The sequence below is a fragment of the Enhydra lutris genome, unplaced genomic scaffold (genome assembly GCF_002288905.1).
Source record: "Enhydra lutris kenyoni isolate GAN:26980312 unplaced genomic scaffold, ASM228890v2 scaffoldscaffold12, whole genome shotgun sequence".
Lineage (NCBI taxonomy): Eukaryota > Metazoa > Chordata > Mammalia > Carnivora > Mustelidae > Enhydra > Enhydra lutris.
The window spans coordinates 69,397,173-69,423,597 of record NW_019154096.1 but is presented as its reverse complement, the minus strand read 5'-3'; the positions used below and the strand labels follow the sequence as shown (position 1 = coordinate 69,423,597).

At 52.2% G+C, this 26,425-nt stretch overlaps 1 protein-coding gene across 2 annotated transcripts in view; it reads left to right on the top strand.

Moving 5' to 3' along the window:
- LOC111145203 (regulator of G protein signaling 10) overlaps positions 1-25,723 on the top strand; it is a 37,457-nt gene extending 11,734 nt beyond the window's left edge. For both annotated transcript variants that reach the window (XM_022499931.1, XM_022499932.1), the window contains exons 2-5: positions 3-121; positions 1,318-1,404; positions 11,025-11,168; positions 25,265-25,723. In XM_022499931.1, the coding sequence (XP_022355639.1) occupies positions 3-121; positions 1,318-1,404; positions 11,025-11,168; positions 25,265-25,411 (497 nt within the window). In that variant the 3' untranslated portion in view covers positions 25,412-25,723. The remainder of the gene's footprint in view (positions 1-2; positions 122-1,317; positions 1,405-11,024; positions 11,169-25,264) is intronic.
- Positions 25,724-26,425: the final 702 nt, after the last annotated feature.

Here is a 26,425-nt window from a genome sequence, read left to right as displayed (position 1 = left end):
AGACATCCACGGCAGCGATGGGAGTCCCAGCAGCAGCCAACAGAACCCCAAGAGCACAGCCAAATGGGCAGCCTCTCTGGAGAATCTGCTCGAAGACCCAGAAGGCGTGAAAAGATTTAGGGTTTGCCTTTTTCATTGTTTACTGGGATCGGTGCAGCCTGTGAAGAAGGGTAGACACCTGTTGGGGGGAACACAGGCTGGTTTTTCCCTCTGTGTGTTCCAGCCTGAGAATAAGGACTTCTCACTTGTTATGGCCAAGGGAGAGACTCTCTCCCAGATAGCCTGGGGCCAGAGCGGAGGGGCACGCACAGGCTGTTTCTGGTTTTTCTGTAGTTGGATGGGAGGGAGAGGGGGTGATGGGCAAAGAGGTGCTTTGCTTATTGGCAGAATCCCCAAAGCCTTTCCAGCTCTGTGACCCCTGGGAGGGGGTGGTCTGGGTCTCTGATGTGAAGGTTGGTTCTCTGGGATTCTCGGGATTCATTATGGACCCGGTGAGAAAGGAGGACAACGGCTGGAGAAGTGAAGTTGAACTCCGAGAGGAGGGCTGATGGATGGGGCGTGTCGGCGCTGCCTAGAAAGAACCCACTGGCTGGCAGAAACCCCAGGGGTCGGTTAGAAGAACCACATGTGAATTTCAAGAGGGCCCTATATCTGATCGAGTCCCACCGCCTTCTGCCTTTAAGTTTTGGCTCAGGTCAGCGTTAGCCCTGATGCTGTTGGTCCCTGTTGCAGCACCGGGGGAGGGGGTGGGGGGCTGGGCTCCTAACATTCCTGGACATCTGGCCCCTGGGGGCACCGTCTAGATCTCAGGGAGGACCCCATTCTGCACCCAGTGGGATGGCAGGCCGTGCTGCTCACCCCCACTCCTGCCCAAAGAAAACACACCTCCAGCTTAACATAGTTTTCATTGTGGCATTTTTAGACATGCTTAATTTGTTTCTTTTCTTTTGTTTAAAAAAAAAATGGGGCTGATTTTAGAGGAATGTACTTTGTTTAAACACTGTCTGGAAGGAACTAATATATCTCCCACTTAAATTTACTCTTTGGTAATTTATTGTCATCTTAGACTTCTGAGTAAATTCTTGTTTCATTTTTAGTCTTCCTGACGATGTCCGAGTCAGTAAATTCAAATGCATATGAAATTCTAGCTTTAACGTTAAACATACGCTTTGTTTTTCAGGATGGAGTTTTCGAAGGGTGACAGAACCATATTCATTAGTCCCATTTTGCCAAACTGGCCCTTGAAGGAAATTACTTGTTATTTTCTTTCCTTAAAGTAGAACACTGCTTGATATTTTTTCCTCTTTTTATCCATAGGAATTTTTAAAAAAGGAATTCAGTGAAGAAAATGTTTTATTTTGGCTAGCCTGCGAAGATTTTAAGAAAACACAGGATAAGAAGCAGGTATGTCTTCGAGTCTGTAATCAGTTCTTGAGTTCTTCAAGTTCTTGATCATTTTTTTCTCTCTCATTATGAAGTTACAACTGCCTTTCCAACAGACTTTGAAATTGCCTCAAGAAATCTGAACCATATTGGATTTGGGGAAGACTGAAGCTTCAAATTATGCATTGATCAAATATTAATAATTTTTCAAAGTGTTAATTTTAAATTTTTTAAAGATTTTATCTATTTTTGAGAGAGAGAGAGAGAGAGAGAGCGCGCATACGGGCTGGGGGGAGGGGCAGAGGGAGAAGCAGACTCCTTGCTGAGCAGGGAGCCTGATGCGGGACTTGATCCCAGAACCCTGAGATCACAACCTGAGCCGAAGGCTGACACTTAACTGACTGAGCCACCCAGACATCCCAAAGTGTGTTAATTTTTAAATGGAGCTGTTCCAATGGACAAATAGTTAAAGTAAAAATAACGATTTCTGTCATTTCAAGTTTATCATTGCACATGATTTTTTTTCTTCATGAATAAGTTATGAGGATGCTTCCCCAGAGTTTGACATGTCGGCATTTTGTACGGATGTAGTAAAACGATAAACAGATGTGTGGCGATAAAAGTGCAACTCGAATCAGATAGATTGTCAATTATTCAACGTATCTTACAAAACATCCTGTAGTTGGCAGGCGTCCCGCATAGAAAGTTTCTGACTGTTCTCCTGGGTAAATGTGTGCTCTTTGCAGGAGGTAGCCTTTAATTCTGATGTCAGCAAATTTTCTGTCCTTAAAGGTTGGGTGCAAAGGGGAGGTAGAGGAGATTATGGGGAAGAAGGCCTGTGGGTTGGGTGTGTTTATGAGGTCTATGCATGTGTATTTCTAAGAGGCTACCAGCTACATGCCTATAAGGGCCAGTGAGTAAACACGAATCCGTGAAGCTTTTGGTGTGAGGCTATAAGGAGTGGTGGGGACTGGGGCCATTGTGGATAGCCGGCCCCGCCTCCAGGAGCTGTGGCTGATTCTGTAGCTGACTTTGGCAGTCAACACTTTGCGGCCTGTGGCTGTCTGGTCTTTCTGTGCTTTGAGTTCTGCCCACTTAGTCGCTTGCCCACCCTTGCCCCCCAGAACCCTAAGGGACTGGACTCTTCTTAAGGCATCTTCCGCCCAGTGCTGCCTGGTTATCCAGAGAAGCTGGATGTTTGGATTCTTAGGAAACCATTAGATTTTATAAATGTTGGAACTAATTTGTAGAAAACGTAAAACCTTGCCTGCCAAACAAAACATATCCATGGGCAGATGTAGCTCATGGCCTGCCAGCTTTTGAGCCTCTATCTCTAAACCTGGACTCTGCGAAGCCAGCGGCCGTTACATGTTTGTAGACAACAGCTTGGAAAATGTTCATCATTGATTTGTTCAGAGTCTTTTCCTGACTCAGACACACTTCCCCCAAGATGGAGCAGGGAACCTTCCTTCTACCGCCTTCCTCTCTGTGGGGGCAAGGATGGATGCTAAGATAGATTTCTTTTAGCTCAAATTTCCTAGGTCAGCCTAGAAAGGCTTCCAGGGAAGACCCTTGGTATTTGATTCCTTCAGGCTTCTCGTCCCTGGATGACTTTGTTTGAGCCTCCTGGGCAGTGAATGGCCTCTAGGGTAAAGCGAGTGGGTGGGTCCGCCAGTCCTGGAAAGCTGGGATCCCGCCCTATGGACAGAAGTGCTCATTGTTTTCCTTTGGCCCCAGCACTCAGGGCAGGGCTTGGGGGCCACTGTCCGGAAATTCTGGACTATGCAATTTGATTTGTCCAGCCTCGGGCTAAAACCCTAGGTGAAAGCCGAGCAGGCAAACTGATATCCGTTCTTCTGCTATATTCTTTGTGTGTCAAGGGTGAGAGGGGCCTACGGGTCGGCGTCTCTCCCTCCACCACTCCGCCACCATGGAAGCTGAGGCCCCCACAGCTGAGCTGGGACTTGGACCAGCATTCCGAGGTCACCTGGGTGCTCTCCCTGCACACCAGGCTCATGTGTTCTTGGGTTCAGCAGAGTCCACCAGATCCCTGTGGAGGGCCTGCTCAGGGCCAGGCCTTGTAACGAGTGTGGGAGACACGCGGGGACAAGACAGATGAGCTTCTTTAAGGAACAGGCATCGAGAAGGAAAGCAGCTTTTTAATCAAGCTTTTGCAAGTGTGCTGAGCAGAGAAATGCAAAGTGGGGGTTCTCTGGAAGCCCAGGCGGGGGTCGGTGGGGAAGCAGACACCTGAAGGGGAGTTTGGGTGTGGGGACAGCATGGGGAGAGGACAACCTGGAGAGAAGAGCCAAAGGAAGGCCAGGTGGTGGGAGAGTGGCGCTTGAGGCACAGGCCAGCTCTGCTGGGCTTGAGGCTGGGAGGGAGGTGAGGTCAGACCCAGAGAACCTGAGTCCAGGTGAACACTACAAGGCTACAGGGCTGGGTTATACTGGCCCATCCTCATCCCACAGACAGTGTTTCCAGAATCTGAGAACCCCTCGCTGTACCCCCACCCCTGACACCCAGCATATGACCCTGTGAAGGTTCGTGTCTTGAAGCCTAGAATGTGAAGTGAGGGCCTCACCCCCCAGCCGCCTGAGAAGACAGCAGTGCTGGGAAGGAAGCAAGCCTCCGTGGGGCCTGTGGGGCCCTGATCTCGGTCTGGGTTATCGCGCTCAGCCTCATGACCGCCCCCGTCCTTCCAGAGGTGTGGGCTGGGGTTTGGGAGAACACGTAACAGCTTTGCCTACGCTGCCTGGCTCGGTGCTGTCGGGGCCAGAGCACAGACCCGGGGCTCAGACTGCAGAGTCTGTGTGTTCTCTGGTGGGTCTGGCTATAGGGGAAGTAAAACCAGGAGTAAGCTCTGAAACACTAATTTTAAAAAGTGGAGGAGGACAGAGGCAGGAGAAGTGAGTCCAACCGAGTTTCACAATAAGACGCGCCTCGTCTGGTCCGGTGGAGAGTCTGTCGAGGGTGGGCCTCTACAGTGAACGGAGGCAGTGGAGGGATCGGTGTGAACCTCATGCTGCCTCCATTACTTTATTTTTTGAAAAAAGATTTATTTGTTTTAGAGAGAGAGCACGAGTTGGGGGGGGGCGGCAGAGGGAGAAGGAGAGAGAGACTCTCAAGCAGACCCCATGCTGAGCATGGAGCCTGACGTAGGGCTCCATCCCGCGACCCCGAGATCACCACCAAGAGTCGGACACTTAACCGACTGAGTCACCCAGGTGTCCATTTGTTATTTCAAAGAGGCCCTGTGCTGGCTTGTTTTTTCATTCTTTTACTAGGATTATCGCGCTGCATCTCTCCAGAGTCCTTACCAATTTATCTGACCTCTTCTGGGTAGAGTTTCTTTATTTCCTCTCTGTACTGTCTTGTCTTCCCTCTACCATGCAGGCTCTGGGGGTCTGAGATCTTGGTCTTCTCCCCACTGTATCCAAGTGCCTAGAGCAGCCTGATGTCATTTACTTCCTGTTCTCCCCACTCAGGTCAGCAGACACCTGAGGACCCACTGGGGTGGGTCCTGGCCCCCTCCCCTCCTGCCACGGTGATGGCCCTAGGGACAGACATGTTTCTCAGAAGCTCCAAACAGTGGACCCACGCTGTGCCCCTGCTGCCTGCCCTGGCCCGTGCTTTGCCAAGGGAGGGAGAAGGTCTTGACAGGGATCCGGCTTTCAGGAAGTTGGGAAGGGCGACACCCCGCACCCCCGCCCTCCTTGGGGCTCTTGCGGTGGTTGTACCTTTCAGGGGGTTCATACCCAGCAGGCAGCTTTCAAAGCACTTCTCTCCATTCCCAGTTTCTTTATGGCTTGAAATTTTCCTGTAAAGTGCCTTCCCCATGAATTAGAATGAGAGATGGATCTATCTTCTCAAACCGAGTGGTGTTTATGAGTGATAAAACCTCAGGACAAGCTCCAACAAGGTTTTGGGTATCCCTGATTCATTCATTCATTCATTCATTCATTCAGCTGCATGGCATACTGGGCTTGTTCACTCTGTGACAGTGTGGAGAGGGACATGGCAGTTTGTACAGATTTATAAAAACCAAGCCAGGAATGGGGGTGGGGAAGTGGTGGGGCAGTGCAGGTTTCTCTCTTCCTTCCTTTCTTTTTTTTTTTTTTTAAGATTTTATTTATTTATTTATTTGACAGACAGAGATCACAAGTAGGCAGAGAGGCAGGCAGAGAGAGAGAGGGGGAAGCAGGCTCCCTGCTGAGCAGAGAGCCCGATGCGGGGCTTGATCCCAGGACCCTGAGATCATGACCTGAGCCGAAGGCAGAGGCTTAACCCACTGAGCCATCCAGGCGCCCCTCTTGTGCTTTTCTTATTCTTCCAACCTCCAGCGGCCTCTGAAACGCCTCCCAACACGGTGTCGCGTGGGCTCAGGCCTCTCGGTTCGCCTGTGCAGCTGGGGCTCCCCCGGGGACCTGCCTGGGGCGCTCTGACCGCAGTTGCCACCGGGGCGTCCCCAGGCCTTCCTCGGCCCCCACAGGCCTTCCCTCGGCCCCTCGCCTGCTTCGGGGACCCAGGACATCCCCCGTCCCAAGTCGCTCCCTCGTGCTGGGGCAGCACAGCCAGCAGTAGCCTCCTGAGGAAGAGGACATGGCCTGTGGACATTTAAAGATCTGGTTGAGTGAAAATGTTATTTTTTCCCTACTCTCCCACTTTACTGATACTGTGATGGAACGGAATTGAATTCTAGGTTGACACTGCCTTAGACCTTTGAACCCACTGCCCCATTGTCTTCCATTTGTGTTAAGAATTAGTATTTTATATGTAAACTCTGTTTCATTTGCTCTTTTCCTCTGGAAGAGCGTACGCTCTTCTTTTCATCACAAATATTCTACAGCTGTAGAGGCAGAAGCTCTGGGGATTGGGGTTCATCCCCTGTGTGGGCGTTTTGTGGAGCCTTCTAATCCGGAAATGTAGAGTTCTGGGCAATGTTAGGGTGTTAGGATTGTCATGACTTTTGGTCACTCCTTTCCGTCTGTTTTCTCTGGCCACTTTCCCAGGGACGGCCCTGCTCTCCTGGATGGAGCGAGACCTTCACTTTTACCTTGTTTCCCTCTTACTTTGCTCATCTCTTTGGCTTTTGGTTCCTACTTCTCCTTTGGAGATTTCAACTTTATTTCCACATCCTTCTGTGGAATTTTTTTCTGCTTTTGTTTTCTCTAGACTGGGGCCCCATCGTCTCTCTGCGATGGCCGCAAACCTGATATGCATACAAACCACACGGACATCCAGCGTGCGGGGCTGGGAGGATTTTGTTGGGGGTCCGGTCCTTGGTAGGGTTCCGCTTAACCATTTGCTGTCTCATCCTTGCCCTCCTCGTGCCTCTGTTTGGCGGCTTCCCTGAGTCGGTTTCTTTAGTGGAGAAAACTCTAGTCTCCCATAGAGAAGGGAGGGGGATAACTGCTCTGGGTTGGGGGGCATCGGGGCTCTGGGGAGGTCTCATGGCTTCTTTCTGTGGCCCTCCTCGTCCCTTCCGTCTGGGGCACCTGACACCCCCAAGTTCCTGCTGTTTGCAGACGCTCCCATTGGCACGCCCTCCCCACCCCTGCAGGTGCACCTTTGTTGTCTCTGCTCTTGGCAGAACCGTCCGCCGTCCCTCCAACTGCTTTCCATTTCCTGAGCCAGTTCTCAGAACTATTCTTGCATCGTCTACTTGATATTTTCTTTGCCTCCTTCTTTTTTCTGAAGCTGATATGAGTAAAGGTAGTGGCTCCATCCTTAAACTTTCTCCTGTGTCCTCTCCTGCAGTCCATCTCTGGCTGAGGGGCAGGAGTGGACGGGGACCGGCTGTGCAGGCGTGTGCGGGAGGCCGGGTGAACCTGGTGCACAGATCTCGGTGACAGGCGCAGTTTTGGGGTGAGACCGGTGTTGAGAACCGGTGCCTTCCAGCTTCCCGGAGTAGAGACGGCACTGGCCAGGAGGGGCCCCTTTGCTTTTTGGTGTTAAGTTGGAGGTGTCTGTGGGACATCCAAGCCCACATTTCTAGAAATCTCCATGGTTAGTAGCTTGGGGAGAGAGGGTTGGGCTAAAATCTTGGGAGAGCCCGTGGTTAGGAAAGCATCCCCGCTAGGACAGCGGACTGGGGACCCCAGAAATCATGGGGGAACAGAGAGAGAGGAACCTACAGAGGAGACAGAAACAGGAAGGTGTTGGAGGATGCTGAGAGAGCAGGCAGGGGCCAGAGAGCAGACCAGAAGAAGGTCTGAGGGACTGAGGCACCAGCACACGTCTGGGAGCTGCTGGGAGGCTGAGCCGGCGGTGGGGGTGGGCAGGGGGAGTGTGGAAGCCAGACTGAGGAGGCCAAGGAGGGGGGCACGGAGATGATGGAGATGGAAAGTGCACTCTTTTCCTTTGAGATGTGTCAGGAAGAAGTCAGGGGGTGGGGAGGTCATTAGCGATAAGGGCACATGGAGTGGAAGGTTTTCTTTTCCCCATGGAAAAAGCTTCAGTGCCCTTAATGGATGGGGGAGAGGAGCGAGGGCAGTCAAAACAACCCTCTTCTGAGCTCTGGAATGCTGATGCTTCTGTTGTCCTGAGTTGATTGCTGTGTCTAGGGCCGATACTCAAGCGGATTTGCTTCTCAACACGCATCTGCTGAGGGAGCAGCGTTTGAGCACTGACTTCTGCCTGAGTCTTGTTAGGGCTGACGCATCACCAGGCAGGAAGGAAAGCCCCAGATTCAAGCAGCGTCTGGGAGAAGCTCATCTGGGGGCAAACGCTCCCACAGACGGGCCTCAGGTTGATGCCAGGAGTCATCACCTGCGCCCCGGGGGCGGGGATCCTTTTCCAGCACCTTCTGGTTGGGCAGGGTCGGACGCTGGGCCAGTCTGCTCTCCATGGAGCAGGTGCCCTGCTGGAGGCTGGCAGGGCTGGGGAAGGGAAGCCATCCTTCCAGCTCATACCTGGAACTGTAGCCCTGGGCCGCTCCACCACTTTCTGTTCCCGTCCCGGCGGGAGCTAGAATAGGGTTAACAAAGCTATGGAAACTCCACCAAAATAACTCAAGAGACCCGGTTCTTCTTTTTTGTTAAGAGTTCTCGGCATGGGCATCAGGCCTTCCCGTGACTGGCTTGTGGTCTGCAGTCTAAGGGTTTCCAGTCTAAGGGTTTCCCTTTTCAGTCACGCTTCCTATTCCAGCCCAGATAAGCTCTGGGGCTGAAGCCAGTCCCCTCTGTGTGTTCAGCCAGGGGTGGGGGAAGCCATGGACCAGGTTGGCCCCAGACTGTGTGCCTCGAGGACCCCACAATCTTTCCAGACAGACTCAGGGGGGGTGGCTGGGGACCTCAGGGTGAGTGAGGCTTAGCACCCCAGAGGCTAGCATACCTTCAGGCCCCCAACCTGCTTCCTTTCCTCCTGCCCTGCCCCCCACCTCCAAGCCTCAAGCTACTCATTACACTTCTCCTTTGCAGAACCACCCAAGATAGCCTGGATTCATCTGGAAAACATGTGTGTCTGTGTGTGTGTGTGTCTGTGTGAATGTTCAAGGGGGAAGGGAGCCCCAGAGTGATTTCTATTTCCAGAGCTCTGCATGGAGTTTGCTGATCAGACTAGCTGAAATTGTATTTTCATGAAGTATTGTTAAGACAGGAAGTGGTTTCCAAAACTGCTCCTCGCGGACAGAAGGGGTGGTGGGAGTGAGGCTCATGACTTCATGGAGTGGTGATGGGCCTTGGAAAGGCAAGAAGCTCCAGAGCGCTTGGATCTCTGCGATGGCCTCAAGACTTGCCCCTTGGAGAAGCCCCGAGAGGCTCCTGTGTTGTTGAGTTGGACATCAATTATTGCCAGTTCTTGGCAATAGTTGATCCAGAAATGACACTGTGGCCTGAGACGTTGACCCCATACTGTCAAGACTTTCTTTCTGGGGGGTAGGACTGTCATGGCGTCTTTTATCAACTAGTCCCTGAAACCAAAATCAGTTAAACTCCCCTCCTTTCAAGGCTCCTTTGGAGTCTTCCGGTGGTTTCTAGTAGTCTGAAAGTTTCCAGAGCTTGGGCTTCCCTGAGCCGAGCTCGGCAGCCTGTGAGGGGTCCCAGGTGGGCTCTCTGAAGACAATGGCACTTTTCTGAGCCTCAGGAAGCCTCCCTGCCCCCGCCCCCAACCGGTCATGGCTCCGTGGCTGCAGGTCAGAAGCATTTGTCTCCCGACTTGGTGTGGGGCGAGGTACTGGGTAAGTGTGTGATGTTCAGAGAACCGACCCCCATCTTCGTCGCCAGTGAGGTGCCTCCTTTCTCTAGGAGGAAACAGAACCCTCTGGGGGTGCCCTGGAGGACCAGGCGGCCTTCCACAGCTGCTGCAAGCAGACGTGCTGTTTTTGAGACCGAGCTCGGACGCGAAGTGTTTCTGCTCCAGGGTTTTGCAGCAACCTGAGTGCACGTGGGCGTATCTTTCCCAACTGTGCGTAGAAGCATTTTAAGGGCCTGTCTCCACTTAGGACTGATGCTTTCCAGCAGGACTGCACTCGGGACTCAGGGCAGCAGCAAGCCTTCTCCCCTTTGCTTAGACTCATATCCTGGCACCAAAACATTCCCTGTCCTGGAATGTGGACCGACTGGACCCCTGGAGGGGATGATGTATCTCACGGGTGTGGAACAGGGACGAGGTGGGGGTGGGTAGTCAAGACTGGAATAAGCCACATCACCTTTCCTCTGTGTCCTCATCAGGGAAGTGGCGTCACCAGGAAATGGCCCTTTGCTGGATGCTCAGGGGATCAGGGAAATGGGGTCATGGCTGTAAAGGGCATAGTAGGTTCTCGAAGACTGGTTGGCATACTGTGCATGGTTTAACTTGATGTTTTTTTATGTTTATTTCTATGTTTAATTTTAATTTTACTTTTTTAGAGGGGGGAGGGGCAGTGGGAGAGAGAATCTTAAGACTCCACACCCAAGGTAGAGCCCAATATGGGTCTCCACCTCCTGAGCCTGAGATCATGACCTGAGCTGAAATCGGGAGTTGGACCCTTAACTGACCATGCCACCCAGGCGCCCCAAACTTGACTTTTTTTAATTGCACATAGCACAAATCTTACCCCTTAACCATTTTTTTAGGGCTCTCAGCTTTACCGTTTTAAATCATTTTAAAGTACACAGTTCAGCGGCATAAGGTACCTTCACACAATCCAGTTCCAGAAATCTTTTACTGCCCTGCAGAGAAACCCCTTACCCGTTTGTAGTCACTCCTCCTCGCCCCTCCCCCAACCCGGGGCTACCCCTCAGCTTTCTGTCTCTGTGGATCCGCCTCTTCTGGATATTTCATGGGAATAGAGCCATGCAGTGTGGGGCCTTTAGGGCCGGGCTTCTTTCTCCTTCATTTGGGGACCTCCTAGGATGGTCCTGAATGGCGCAGACTACCATCCACTCTGGGCCGGGATGCTTTCTGTCTTCATTTCTGAATGGATAATGTCGAAGTTTCCTGACAGGACAAGTGGCTTCAGATGTGTGGCAGGGATGGGGGCAGGGGCTGGGCCCAGCACGAGCCCTCCCACATAGCGCTTAGCCCCGGGATGGCAGCCAGAGCCCCAAAGGGCTACGGGGCTGCTTTTCCCGCAGCTTCTGGGTCTGGTGGTGTAGAGAACTGGGCTCAGGCGGGAAGGGCTGGGCTCCCAGATAACAGGCTCCCCGTGTCTCCTCCAGATGCAGGAAAAGGCAAAAGAGATCTACATGACCTTTCTGTCCAGTAAGGCCTCGTCACAAGTCAATGTCGAGGGGCAATCCCGGCTCAATGAGAAGATACTAGAAGAACCGCACCCATTGATGTTCCAGAAACTCCAGGACCAGGTAATCTGACTGCCTCCCTGCCCCTGGATGTGACACTTATTCCCAGGCTGGAAGAATGTTAGGTTCCCCAGAAGCTATCTCTCCGGCTGGGCAAGTTGAGGCGCACTGAAGGGCTGTGGTTGGTGAACGAGAGGGGACTGGAATGCCAGGCTTGGGATTTGACCCGTAGGAGGCTCCCTCAGGCCTGCCTATTTTTGGTCTACACACAGTTTGAACCAGCAGGGTTATCTTTCTTCTTAACCCAGATTAGAAGGAAGGCTGGAGCTATTCGAGGGACTCACACTGAGGAAGAAACATGTAGTTGCTGAAGGTAGAAACAGAGAGAAAAATCTAGAAAGTAAGCACAAGGACTCACAGTGGTAGACACCCTGGGGCTGTTTTTGTGCCAATATCTAAGCACAGCCACCCACTTCTGGGGGCCCTAGGCTGTGAGTGAGTTCACAGTGAGGCTCCTGAGTTTTAAGGAAAAGGTTAATGTTGGGCACTCTATTCCACTTAAAGCAGGACAAATTGAGTTTAAGAAATGGACCTCTAAGGGGTACATTAGTTTTCTGGCAAGCTTTTTTATGAGCTATGCCAGTGGTAATAGGAAAAGGGACGAAACTGCACTCCAGAGATTTTAGACATGAGTTTGCAGATGTGACTCTTCAGAGTGTGCTTACGAAATGTTACCTATACACTTGTCGACGAGGGAACACGGACCAATATCGAACTTCTGCTGGCGCCTTCTGGGGCGAGGGAGCAAAGGCCTTCCTTGACTCCCAGGGGGAAATTAGCTTTTAGCTTCATTCAGCAGCCCTCCAAGGTGAGCAAGCCCAGACCCATCTGGAGGGCTTGATCAGACAGACGCTGGGCCTCACCCCCAGAATTAACCTGCCAGTGCAATGGTTCCCAGGTGGCCTGAGACTTTGCCTTCCTAACAAGCTCCCAGGTGACGTTGCTGCTTCAGGTCCTGGCACCACACTCTGGGAACTGGTACAGTGCCTCAGTTGGCCTTTTTTGGATCGTCTGGAGTAGAGAGCCCAGAGCCTGTGCCGGCATCCACAACATCCATCTTTGCTCAGTGTCAGGTTAGGAAACAAGTATATTGGTAGCAAATACAAAGGTGAAAAGTGGTTTGAGAATGTTTTCAAGTTGACATGGTGGCAATAGGGCACGCAGTGCAAACTCCGTGTGAATTGAATCCTGAACCAAGTTTAGGTGTTGAAGGAATTCCAGTGGGTGTGGGTGACTTGGTGAGGGCTTCCTGGAGGCGGTGGTTTTGAGCCAATGGGAAGGATGCCATGGACATGGACTTGTGGCTGGAAAGGAAGTAGAATGTATGGTGAAAAGGCACTTCTTGTGTCCATAGCTGCATGAGAATCTCTGCCCCCACCTGGACTGCTGAGTCTTTTTTTTTTTCTTCTAAAGATTTATTCATTTATTTGAGAGAGAGAGAGAGAGAGAGAGAGAGATCGAGCTGGGGGGAAAGGCAGAGGGAGAAGGAGAAGCAGATTCCCTGCCAAGTGTGGAGCCCCACGCAGGGCTCGATCTCATGACCCATGAGGTCATGACCTGAGCCGAACCAATGAGTCAGATGCCCAACCGACTGAGCCACCGAGGTGCCTGATGGACCTCAGAGTCTTTTAAAGCTTCCCAGGGAACTTGAAAGTACAGGCAGGGTTGAGAACCTGGACTGAACCCCCTGTGTCCTGGATATTTTCACTAAGAGCAGTGTTTATTGTTCAGGGGTACCTTCAGCGTCTCATGGCTACTTGGCTTGTCCCATCTCATTAATCTTCTGCATGCATTATTATTACTCCCATTTTGGTGATGCAAAAAGCAACGTTCAAGGAGACTTACTGGTTTGTTAGTACAGAGTTACACAGGTAGCAGGAGGTGCTGGAGGCCAGATGTGTTCTCGTCCACCTGCCTTCAAAGACCACACACTCTGCCACGCCCACAGCCTGGATACGTGGGGGCCCCTCATGGCTCTTCAAAGCAGCTGGAGCAGAGGGACTGGAAAGGCCCGGAGAATACCGGCCACCCCATCTTCCAGGGCCACAGAAGCCAAGATAGTAGGGAGGAATGCAGTAGGTTGACGTCACTCCACTCACTGGGACCTCAGGCTCCCAAGGACCCAGATGTCCTGCAGTTAGGCCTGAAGCACGTCTCAAGGTGGAGCTGGACCCCTGTGACCAGCCACACTCCACTTGCTGCAGATGCTGGGAGTTTTTGCTGGGACGGAAAGGAGGAAACACAAGGGACAGAGGCCAATCTTTTTTTAAATGACAAAGAAAAAAATATTTTTAAAAGATTTTATTTATTCATTCGAGAGAGAGAGGGAGAGGGAGACAGACAGAGAGAGCATAAGCAGGGGCAGATGCAGAGGGGGAGGGAGAAGAAGATCGCTGCTGAGCAGAGAGCCCAATGCGGGTCTCGATCCCAGGACCCCAAGATCGTGACCTGAGCCGAAGGCAAATGCTTAACTGGCTGAATCACCCAGGTGCCCCCAAAGAAAAATATTTTTTAAATTACCCTTATTTAACTATAAAAAGTCATACATGCTTAACAAAAGAAGCTTGGAAAATCAAAATATAAAGATGAAAAAGTTCATAATTCTATACCTGGAAAAAAAACCCATAGATAATGTTTGACTTCTAGATTTTCCATCCTTCTCTTTCTTGTAAGTATACATGTGCCACAGTGCAGTTCAAAGTGCTTAATGTGAAGAAAGCACTTGTGTCTCCTGTTGCTAAAAATTCACTTATTTGAGAGGGAGAAAGAGGCACCATCTTCCAAAGGCACAACAGGGTGGAAACAAGGTATTTGGAATCTGAGCTGATAACACAGGGAGCCCCTGGGGAGGGCTTCTGCGTTCTGTTCCACTTCGGGAAAACTCTGCCCATCAAAAGCCTTGCTGGTGACCATCAAAATGTGTGCTCAGCACGGCTTGTGGCTCTCTGCTTCCAAAAGACCCCCCTGGAGGACGCTGTTTTTCTAAGTGCAGGAGTTTGAAGCCAGGAGGAACCTACGTAGAACCAGGAGAATTCACCTAACTCAAGCTCTGCCCCACTCGGTGGCTCTGGCTTTGTCCAGCCTCCTGCTTCCGCTCCCCGTCCAGCAGGGAGACATCAGGGAGCCTCAGCCCTCCTGGGGTGGGGGGGGCAGGACATTAGGTCACAGCCAGAGCCTAGAAGGGTGGGAAGATCCTCCATGAGCAGTAAATTAGAAGACCACTTGTCCGTGCGTCTGATCTGAAGCAGGGCTTCTTGGGTCTTCATCCAAGTCCTGTTTATTCTTGCTGTACATGCGGTTCCAGCAGTCTCGGCGTCTCAGGTCACGGCGGGCTGGAAATGCTGGTGGAGGCCGTGCAGGGATGGGCAGCAAGAAGTGACAAGTGACAGGCAGAGCGGAGGCAGAAAAATGAAACTAAACATGAAACCGCAGTGATATCTGGAGCCACCGAGGGGGCCCCGAGCCCCACGCACCACACCGAGGGCATCCCTGTGCCGTGGGACGGTGACACCATTTGTGATCCTGATCCCCCAAAGCATCAGGCTGAAATTGTGGTCGGCGTGTTCTGTGAAGGATGTGTTAGACATTTTGACATCTTTTTTTTTTTTTTAATTAAGATTATTTATTTATTTATTTGACAGAGAGACACAGTGAGAGAGGGAACACAAGCAAGGGAAGTGGGAAAGGGAGAAGCAGGCTTCCCACTGAGCAGGGAGCCCGATGTGGGGCTTGATCCCAGGACCCTGGGATCATGACCCGAGCCAAAGCAGACACCCAATGACTGAGCCACCCAGGCACCCCAACATTTTGACATTTTTTTTAAAGATTTTATTTATTTGACAGACAGAGATCACAAGCAGGCAGAGAAGCAGGCAGAGTGGGAGGAGGAAGAAGGCTCCCCACTGAGTAGAGAGCCCGATACAGGGCTCGATCCCAGGACCCCGGGATCATGACCTGAGCCGAAGGCAGAGGCTTTAACCCACTGATCCAACCAGGTGCCCCAACATTTTGACATCTTAAGAGAAGTTTGGGGGCTTAAAACTCCATCCCTTTGAAAACTTATGGAAGTAGAGAGATCATTCTCTGATTTAGCTCAGTTCATGCAAACATTGTGTGCTCAACACAATGCTGGGAAGGCCAGGAGCAGGCGGCAGGCATGGGGGTGGGGGTTGGTGTTGGACTGTGGCTGTTTCCTTGGAACCTTAGCCTAGAATCAAAGGACAAATTTAAGTTGTGGGAAGCAGGAAGGAGGAGGCGACCCTACAAAGAACTGTTTTTTTTAATGAACTGCAATTTCCTGCAGTGTCTTTTCTCCCCCCCCCCCTTAAAAAACCCTCTGCTGGCAGGTCTATTTCCATTCTGGTTGGTTTGCTGGTATTTGTTCTTTCACTCATTCCCTTATGTTACCATTTGATGGAGAGCCTACTATGTACCAGGGACCATGCTAGGAGCTGTGTGTGCAGAGAGGAAATCAGCTGCCATTCAACCACAAAGACAGAAAAAGATAAATGCTATGAAGTAAATACAGCAGGTGGTTGGCTAAGAGTGACTGGGAGGGGCCTACTATGGGTCCTGTGGTCAAGGAGGGCTCCCTGAGGAGGTGACTGAGACTTGAGTGGCAAGGGGAAGCCAGGTAAGACCTTTCAGGGAGAGGCAACAGGAAGTGCAAAGGCCCTGGGGTGGGGATCTACTAGAGGAGGTCAGTATGGCTGGACTATATAGTCAGTGAGGAAGATGGTAGAAACTAAGTCAGGAGGGACTGGCTGGGGTTAGGCCTTGAAGCTGTGGTAAGCAGTTTACTTCCAAGGATTTTGATTGGTAACTATTTATAGAATGTGCCAGTCGGGCTAATAAGGTTTGGGCCTCGAGCTGTGCAAGAGGATGGTGATGACTCGGTGCAGAGCCATCTCTATTCAAGCTGTGACCCTACAGCCTCCTGACCATGGCTCATCATTCGTACCCAGATGGCCTGACACCTGCCTTCTTTCCCTCCCGCACTGCCCATCACTTCCTGGATGCTGAGCTCAGACTTCCCGTCATTTTCTCTGCATGTCAGGTTAGCTGGGAGGGGGACGTGGGGGCTCTTGTTCCAGTCCGGCCTTCCCTTTTCTTAGTGAGCCCCTTTTCTTAGTGTGACCTCTGTGTCCACCTCTGTACCATGGGGCTTTTGGCCAGCTCTGCTGCCCCTCGGACCTGCCCGGTGACGCCGTCTACAAAGTCAGTGCCCTGATGTTACAAAGTCGCTCCCTGCCAGCCACATCCTTTTTTCCTTAGACCCAACATTTCCCCCTTTCCTTTGACTTTAGAATTTGGTAGCTGGGAGACTTTGGGTAAGATGCAGTCCCTCTCTGGGCGTCACCTAAGATTCCTGTTTTGTGAAATGGAGGTTATGATAAGACACTTGGGAGGCGAAATGCATTCGTTATCCCCGGTGTGTTTACTCAGGACCCTCCGTGGGTGGGGCTGTGCGTGTCCTTTAGAATGTCACATGAAGATAAACTTTAACTTCGTGTAGTAGTTCTTAACCGGGGACGACTTGGCTCCCCTCTGCCTCCCCCCTTGCAGGGGATCCTAGGCACTGTCTGGAGAGAGCTTTCTGGCTGTCACAACGGGGGTGGGTGGAGGGTACCACCGGGCTCTTTGGGTGGAAGCCAGGATGCTGCTAAATGGGACACATGGGACAGCCCCGCACTACCCAGAATTATCCAGCCCCAAATGGCCACGGTGCTGAGGTTGAGAAACCCCGGCTTGATGGGACTTCCAGATCCGTGGCAGAGTGGCCGTGCCTCACCCTCCCCGAGCCTCAGATCCACACCTGAAAGCAGCTGGAGCCGGACCTGGAGCCTTCGCTCTCAAGTGAGAAATTTCACCCCAGGGGCAGGTGACCCGACTAGCCCGAGGTCTCCACGCTGGGAGAGGGGAACCCATGTGGGCGTGGGGCTTCCTGCACGGCCAGGCCGTCCTCCTGACCCTCCGCCCTACCGCCTGGCCCTGCCCTCCTCCTCCCGGCCTGGGCCGCCACCTTCCTTTCACGCGCGCCTCACAGCAGCCCCGTCTTTGGCCCTGAAAGACCTGCCAGGGCTCTTGCCTTCTCCTTTCCCACATCCCTCTCCCCGGCCCCGCCAGGCTCTTCTGTCCCGCTGACCTAGCTGATTCTAGAACATTCCTGTCAGTCCCTCAGGCACCAAGTCAGCTACAACACGAAGGGATCAAATTGGTCACAGCAGCCTAACATGCTTTCCTTTGTACGAGACATGACAGCGTCCGTCCCTGCTGGCCTTGTCGGCTCGGCGGGCTGGACACATGGCTGGGAGCTCCAGGGAGGAAGGCTGGCCCAGGGGCCCATTTGGCCAGCAAGAGCCATGAGCACAACCCCTTACTGTGTCACCTAAGATTCTGAGCAGGTTCATTTAATTTAATTTTTAAAGATTTTACTTATTTACTCGACAGAGACACAGCGAGAGAGGGAACACAAGCAGGGGGAGTGGGAGAGGGAGAATCAGATGCCCCCTGAGCAAGGAGCCCGATGCGGGGCTCTATTCTAGGACCCTGGGATCATGACCTGAGCCAAAGGCAGACGCTTAACGACTGAGCCACCCAGGTGCCCCTGAGCAGGTTAATTTCAAAAATTAATTTTAAAAAAGATTTTAATTAATTAATTAATTAATTTAGAAAGAGCACAAGTGGGGCTGGGGGCACCAGAGGGAGAGAATCTCAAGCAGACTCTGTGTTGAGCGCAGAGCCCGACATGGGGCTCCATCTTACGATCCTGAGATCATGACCTGAGCTGAAACCAGGAGTCAGACACTTAACCAACCGAGCCTCCTGGGCGCCCCTGAAAATGATTTTTAGTAGATAAATAACTACATGTTTGTTGTTGAGAAGAAAAGAAAATTCACATAACCCAGGAGGGTCTGAACTAAAGCGTTAAAACCCCTTAGGCTGTGCCTTCCCTCTCCCTCCTAGCAGTAATGCCCATGTGTTTCGTATCCTTCCAGACCCTTCCCTGAAGGGGTAAGAATGGCATGCCTTGAAATCTGCTCAGTGACTTGAGATCATGCCATGTCAAAAGATTTAAAACACAACTTTGCTCCTAGAAGTGTCTCCACACCATTTTACACACCTTTCTCGCCCCGAAGCCTCTGGTTTGAATTCCACAGAATAGCCAGGTCGGTTCCCCCTGGGCCAGCGAGGAGACTGGAGGCGACGGGAGGGTCAAGTTCATTGCACGTGGCACCTTGAAATCATTGTTTTCTGGGGCCATGAAAGAGAATGTTCCCGAGGGAGCCAGTGCCTATACCTAAAGCAGGTTTCGAGTGCTGCCAGGACCCTCTCGCCCAGGTTTGGTGCTAAGTCTAGTCTGGGGAAAGCAGGAGGGAGGCAGCCTTCTCCACCGGAGAGGAAGTTCTCAATCTCTGATGCTTAAAAGGAAAAAAAAAAAAAAGTAGAAAAGACTTTAGTGAGATGTCAGTGCTCCCAGCCACATCCTTGACAGAGAAAGGAACCATGCGTCCGGCCCCTTGTTGGCAGTGTCTTTACTTTGAATTTCCCCAGAACCCAAGAAGAGAGAAACACTTCCTTTTTAGACATCAAGACGAAGGGGTGGGCCGGTGGGTGAGGAGCTGCCATGCTTCCGGGGGCAGGTCGGGGTCCACACCCTCCCCCATGCCCTGGATCTCCGAGTCCACAGTGATGGCTGGGCCTGGGGATTCTGGGCGCCTCTGTCTCGTGGGTGCCAGCTGACACCTGCCCCTGGATTAAATCCAGTCCCGAAATTGGCATTTTCCAGTGAGCAAAGCCCGAAAGGGCAGGTTGTGGGTTTTCATTCAAATGGAAGAAAAGTTGGCTCCCTGCATCTCCCACAGCTGTTTTCCTCAGGAGGGCAGGAAAGACAGCCTTTGAAATACTTTGAGATTTTTTTTTTTATATACCTTTAGAAAGGTATTTAGGGAAAGAAGGTTGGGCAATGCTAGAATAACTTTTAAGTCTCTTCCTTGGCAGAAAGCAAAAGAAAATACTTTCTCTCCACGTAGAAAGCACATCATTTGGGCTTGGGATTTGAGTGTGATGGACTCCAGGAAAAAGTGGACCAAGTGCTCCCTGCTCCATGGGACAGCACCAGAACCATGGGCCTGTGAGGGGTATCGCCCTCTAGCAGGGAGCAGTCCTTCTCGGTCCATGCCCACCTTCTTTCTGGAGCTTCAATCTTACCCGGCATGGCGTCTGTCTCTGGCAGCCTGTCTGGGAAGCAGAAGAGAAACTTCCACAGCCTGGCTGGTTGGGACAAGAGCTGAGCTGAGCTGAGCTGCTCTCTGCCGGCCGCCCTCAGACCTTCTGAGTGGCACCCCACTCAGAAGACAGGGAGGCGGTCTTGAACTTGTACGGTGGGGACATCCCTGTATGTGCCCTGCCTCACGGCCTCTGGTCATTCCATGGCCTGAGGGCTAGAGGGAGGGAGCTTGCTGTCTTCATGCTTTCTGTCGGTACCCGTGGGTAGGAAAGCATGTGTGTGGTCTGCGTGTGTGGGCAGAGAGCACGTTCCAGAAGGTGCAGTTAGGCATGGCGCTTGCTGCCTTCTTTCAAGACCCCGGTTCTTGAAGCAAATACGAAATCTCATGAGAACTTCCTGCTGCATTAAAGGCTTTATTTCCCCCTTGCATCCAGCTGAAGTAACATGGCAGAGGGGTGTGGAGAGGAGGGGGGATGCGCACGGAGGTCTTTCCATGTCCCTGCTGTCTCAGAGGCGTTCAACGATTAGGTTTGAAACACGCTTCTGAAGACAGAGATGAAATCCCCACCGAGGGGCCTTCAAGCCTGGTGAAGTGTCCTGCCTTCTCCACGGACGAAGGTGCTTCTGGAAGGGCGTCCTTTCTCGGAACGGCAGATTTGGAACAGCCTCCAGTTGGAGCACCTTGTGGATGTTGTCCCTCGAAGAAAGGCCAAGCCTAATCAGTAGCACCCTGGAACCTGGGGACGGAGGGACCTTGGTTGGGTGGCGCGACCTGGCCCACCGATGCCCGTGGGCAGGAGGGCTCCCTTTGCCCGGATCACGGAGAGTTTCCCCTCCAGCTGCCTGCAGGCGTGGGCCCAACACAGCGGTGCTGAGTAGTTTACCGTCGAGGCAGGCCGCAGACAGATGTGGGGCCACCAGAGCCTGCAGCCTGTCTCCACCCACTGCCTGTCTCTCAGGAGGACAGTCTGTCTGCCGCGTCGCTCTGCTTGGATGCTGTCTGCCCACTGGAGCCCCATCCCCAGCCCCGATTTGTCTCCATCTCCTGCTTTCTCTCTCCCGCGGACAACTTGAGGTGTGTTGGAAGGTGATACTCTCCATTCAGGCCCCGTGAGGCCAGTTCTCCCCATCAGAGAGGGACCTTCTGGAATACCGAGGGCCATCCCATTTTCTGCGCTCAAGTAGGAGTGAGCGGAAATCAAGAAGTCGACTGTTGGTTTCCAAGGGCTGTCTTAACAAATGGTTCTAAACGGAGTTGCTTAAAACAACAGAAATCTATTCTCTCAGTTCAGGAGGCCAGAAGTCTGAAATCGAGGTTTTGGCAAGGCTGTACCCCTCCCGCGGGCTCTACGGAGGAATGCTTCCCTGCTCCCTCCTGGTTTCTGGTGGGGGCTGGTGTCCCAGTGTTCCTTAGCTGGTGGTTGCTTTGCTCTGATCACGGCTTCTGCCTTCATGGGACCTCGTCTCTCTGTGTCCCTCCGTGTCTCCTCTCCTCGTCTCAGGAGGACACCGCTCCTTGGAAGACGTTCTCATCGCGAGATCCTCAACTAACCCTATTCCAGCTAAGGTCACGTTCTGAGGTTCCCGGTGGACGTACACTTTGCGGGCCCCCCATTCAACCCACTACAGTGACTTTTAGGGATATTTGTTCCCATTACACATACAAATACATTTAAAAAAAATTTTTTTTAACGTAATCTCTTCACTCAACACGGGGCTCAAGCTCATGACCGTGAGATCAAGAGTCACACGCTCTTCTGACTGAGCCAAATAGGTGCCCCCACAGATACACTCTTTTTTTTTTTTTTAAAGGTTTTATTTATTTATTTGACAGAGAGAGAGATCACAAGTAGGCAGAGAGGCAGGCAGAGAGAGAGGAGGAAGTAGGCTCCCTGCTGAGCAGAGAGCCCAATGCAGGGCTCGATCCCAGGACCCTGAGATCATGACCTGAGCCCAAGGCAGAGGCTTAACCCACTGAGCCACCCAGGCGCCCCTACACAGATACACTCTTGAGAAACACGTTTGGGATCATTGTTTTTCATTTCAGCACATTTTTAAAACTGAGTGCTTAGACATGTAACATTCACATGTTGCATTCTTTCCACGTCTAACTCCTGTTGCAGACTTCATTTTCAGTGACTGCCTCCTGGTCTGCCAGGTGAGCGGTGGGACAGCCTAGCAGTTCCGAGTACGGGCTCGGGGCAAGGTGGCCAGCATCCGCATCCCACCCATCTCTCTTGGGTTTCTGCCGACCGTGTCCTCTCCAAAACCTGGTGTTGGAGTCCCAAGCCCCAGGACCTCAGGACTGTGTTTAAAGATAAGGCCTTTTAGGAGATAATGAATGTAAAATGAGGTCATTGGGGGTGGGCCCTAATCCAGTATGACTGGTCTCTTTCTAAGAAGAGGTGTTTAGGACATAGACACAGAGGGAAGACCGAGTAAGGACACAGGGGGAAGACAGCCATGTGCACATCTTCCTCAGCTCAATATGGAGCTACAACCTGACAGTAAGTGGAAAATACTGCAAGTTAAAGAGGATATTAAACACATCTAACCTACCGAACCTCACGGCTCAGCCTAGCCCCCTTGAACGTGCTCCCAACACTCACATTAGCCCACAGTTGGGTGAAGTCATCCAACGCAAAGCCTATTTCACAGACGAAGTGTTGGATATCTCACGTCGTTTATGGAATACTGTACTGGAAGTGGAAACAGAGCAGCTGTATGGAGGTAGGATGGCTGTCAGCGTGAGCTGTTGGCGCCCATGGTGGCAGGTCCGCATCACCAGAGAGGTCAGACCACCTATCGCTTGCCTGGGGAAAGATCCAAGTTCAATGTTCCAAGTACGCCTTCTACTGAATGTGTGTTGTATAAAGTCAAAAAATTGTAAGTCGAGCCACCCTAAGTTGGGGCCATGTGAAGCCCGGGAGAGAAGCCTCCTAAGACGCCCGCCCTGCCAACTTCTTCGGTTTAGAGACCCAGCCTCCAGCACCGTGAGAAAGAACTTTCTGTTGTTTGAGCCCCACAGTCTGGGTTACGTCTCATGGCAGCCCCAGCAGATGGACATGCCACCTGTGGGGCAAAGCCCCGAGTCTCTGAGGCCTTGTCTCTTCTCTCTGCAAGCAGGTGTCATAGGGTCTCAGTGAGGGTTCGACAGAGAGGATGCTCCGTGCGTGGCCTGGTGCTGGGCTGGAAAGTGCCCTCGGCGGGGATGGTACCTGCCCCCCCGCCCCCCCCGCATGTTGTCAGCCCTCTGTTGCTGCACATTGGATGGTTTCTGTTCATTCACTGGGCGAGGATTTACAGGACCCCAGTCACGGCCACTTGCTCTGTGACCAGTGAGGCTGTGGCCTGGGGTCCACAGCTGGAGACACTGCCTTTGGGCACTTTCTGGGAAGGGATTTTTAGGAGCATTCTCTATCCTCCAGCTGTTTTCACTCAGCAGCCCCATGGGGGTCCCTGGGGCTCAAGCCCCCTGTTCCGTGCACTCCGAGGCCAGTGCCCAGGAGACCCTTTGCTGGGGGCAGGGATGAGCTGTTAAGCAGCTTGCAGCCCCGGAAAATGTGGTTCTTTCCTTGTTCCTTCTCCTACAGGGGTCTCATGGCCGCGGTCACTGCCTGGTGACTGCATAGCTCCAGGAGGCGGGTGAAGGCTCCTGGCAGAGGGAACCCGAGCCCAAAAGCCTTCCTGGGCATTTCACACCTGCCCATGGCAGGGAGTGGCCCTTATGCTCCTGTTAAATAGTTTGCAGCCCTGTCCCCTTGCGTTCACTGGCACCCTGGAGTGCCGAGAGCCTGTGGCCTCTGGGGATCTCCTGGAGGCTGAGTCCTGCCTGCCCTGGAGCAGCCCCCCTCAGCTGAAGCGACCCCCTCTGTCCCCTGCCTGCTCCGTCCCTGGGGGCCTTTTTCTTCTCTTCTCTGAAGTGTGAGCCTCCGAGCACGGCAGGCAAACAGGATGCTGTCCTCCCACACACGGAGACTTCAGACGAGACACTTGGGTCCAACCGCATCCTGCTGGCAGTGCTGGGTCCCATCTGCTGCGGACCTAGAGTGGGAGGGGGGGGGTGCAGGGCTGGGTGCCAGGAGGGGTCCTCACGAGGCGGTGTTCGTGAGACACTCTGAGCCTCGCACCAGACCACCAGGGCAGGCACGTCAGGGAGGCCCCCTAGGAGCTCTGTGCCCAGGGGGGAGCGGAATCACGCAGGTGCCTCGGGGCGGTCCCACCTGCACGGCACACTCGTGGGAGGCCGCCAAGCGATAATGGCATTCCTCATCCCTCGCCTTGCCCTTGGCTCTGATTTTTGTGTTTTCTGGGAGGGTTTTTGTTTTTTGTTGTTGTTGTTTTAAAGTGAATGATTTCTCCAAATGTCAGCCCATCAGGCTCAGATTGCAAGATTGCTATAAAAGGTGACGGTCTTGAGAGGCACAAGGTGGGGACTCACGGGGGCGTGTCCTTCCTGAACAGCTGCAGATCCGAGGCAGGGCTGGAGGGCACCTGGGGATGGGCAGGCCATAGTGCAAGAGTTTAAGGAAAACACAAAGTCCTAAATCTTTCCCTGAGCAGTGGACTCAGACGGCAGCAGAGAGATTCAGGCGCTTCTCCTGTGGGTGAAGCCGTCTCAGGAAAAGGACGGTATAAAGGCAGAAGGTTCCAGGTCTCCCGTCCCCCAGGCAGATGTTCTGAGTTCTTCAACTCTATTCGACATTCAGTTTTCAAAATAGTTTGCGTGTGTGTTGGGAGAGGTTGAATTTAAAAGATGTCAGGGTCTTACCACCCACTTGATAACCCCGCCTGGCAGTGAGCGACATTCTAGACAGCCCTGGAACTTCCCACTTGTTGAGCCCATTGCAGTGCAGGAAGCAAAGACACCGGGGTGCACGGTGTGGATTTTTCTTCTGCAGAAGGTCCTGAAAATTCAGTTGAAAGGTTTGAGAGAGAGAAACAGGAGGAAGATTTCTCAAGAGACCGTATTCTGCAACAGCCGGAAAATGCTTCACTTTTTTTCCACCGATTTCGTAGGGCAAGGGAGGAGGGGGGCAAAGGATCGGGTGGGAGTGGAGGGGAGGGGATGCTGGGAACAGGGACCATGGCTAAGAAGAGGGGGCAGTTCTCTGAGGACCTGCGGGGCAGGACGCAGCCTGATAATCCAGGAGAATTAGGCTCCGTGAGGGGTCCTCCCTTCGTATCTGAGAGTCCTCGCTTCCCCAGAGCTGTGCTCCTGGGCTGTGTGAGCGTGCCAGGGTCCGCCTGCCACAGCCAGCGGCTGCTTGCTTTAATTAGGGCCTGTTCCCGGAGCCTCTCCTTGCTAACACCGTCATTTCACTCCCCGGCCTGCCTTCAAATAGCCCCATTTTGTTTCTTGGCATCATAACAGGCAAATTTGAGATTTTGGATGCCAGACTTCTGGGGTGGGGGTTCTTAACAAAGTTGGCATCATCTGAGATGACAGTGACCTTTCCAGTCACCGCCCCTTCTTCAGGAATGGTTCCTGTTCTGCCAACTCAAGTTTCTGGAGAAATACATCCCTATTTGTTATCTATCTGCGTTATCTAACCAAACAGAGTGGAGATTCGTAACGGACCTCTTGATACAAGGGTGTGAATCAGTGCTGTGTGCATTTGTACTTCCAAGGAAGATAGAGTTAGATTCGTTCGTGTGGCTAACTATTATATTCTGCTGAGTCTGTCTCCTAATGATCAAAACCACCCAGGAAATCTTCCTTGCCCGGCACCAGACTTACTTGCTTTGTGGGTTTTTCACGTAGCTGCCCTCTTTGGCACATGATAGGAATTTGATACACATTTGAGAGAATGACTCATGGTCCGATTAGCCTCTCAACCTTAGATTCCTTTTTCCTTTCCTCCTTTAGATCTTCAACCTCATGAAGTATGACAGCTACAGCCGCTTCTTGAAGTCTGACTTGTTTTTGAAACACAAGCGAACTGAGGAAGAGGAAGAAGATGCCACGGACGCCCAAACTGCTGCTAAAAGGGCTTCGAGAATTTACAACACATGAGCCCCGAGGGGCTGGCAGGACTGGCGGCTTTCAGAGGCGAAGGAACTCCTTCCCTTTCAGGACCGTGCAGGATTTATAATTGCTTTGTTTTCTGTAAGGACTGAAATGTACAAAACCCTCCCGTGGGATACATGTATTTTATTAACTGCTTGACCAGTGAGTTTTGCATGATGACTAATCTTACATAAAAAACCAAATAGCTTTGAAGTTTTAGTTCACATACACACACATGAGCAGAAGAGTCCTTAAACACTGGATGCTTTGAGCATTTCGTAGCTTGATTAAACGTCGTCTAAGGCCACCAGGTGAAACTTAGAACCCCCTGTTACCCTTTACACCTTTGCCCGGCCTCTGGGGGAGGGGCCGTGCATGTCCACGGATTCACTTGGCAAATCAGCTCGAGAATGAGTTGCTCTGACAAACTGAGGCCCCTAGGGGTGTGGGCTGTCAAACACCTTTTGGGTTAAGTACTCGTCAAGAGTAAGTTCACGGCTGAGAAAAGTCATCACTCGCAGCCTCTCCAGATTTGGGGAGTCGTGTGTGCGCACCCCCAGAGGGTTATTTCTTGTGTGTGGGTTTGTCTTGGTGTTGCCTACAGTCTGTGACATTTCATGCAACACAGATAAATAGTTCATCTTGACAGAAACAAGATCTCGACTGGAAGAAAGAGAAATGCAAAATTGGTCAGGGTCCCTGTGGCAGCGCAAGGCAGTGGTGAATGGGCTCGTGGCCTGTGCCGATGATGGAGTTGAGGGTGTCCTGTTCTCCCATAACCCGTCTGGGAACACATTGGAACCCTCTCCTCTGCCCTACCCTTTACTGGACTTGTTAACTCAGGGCTTAACACTTCAGCAAGGGGAAAGAAGTACTTTTTGAAAGTCTCTTGGGTAGAGAGGCTGTGAGTGAAACCCTGCTTGGCCTGGGTTGTCCCAGCCAGCCCAGGTAGCCCCCCTTCGCCCCTTTGCGAGCAGAGCCCAGCAGAGCCCAAGGTCAGGCACGGTTCCCTAGTGCGGC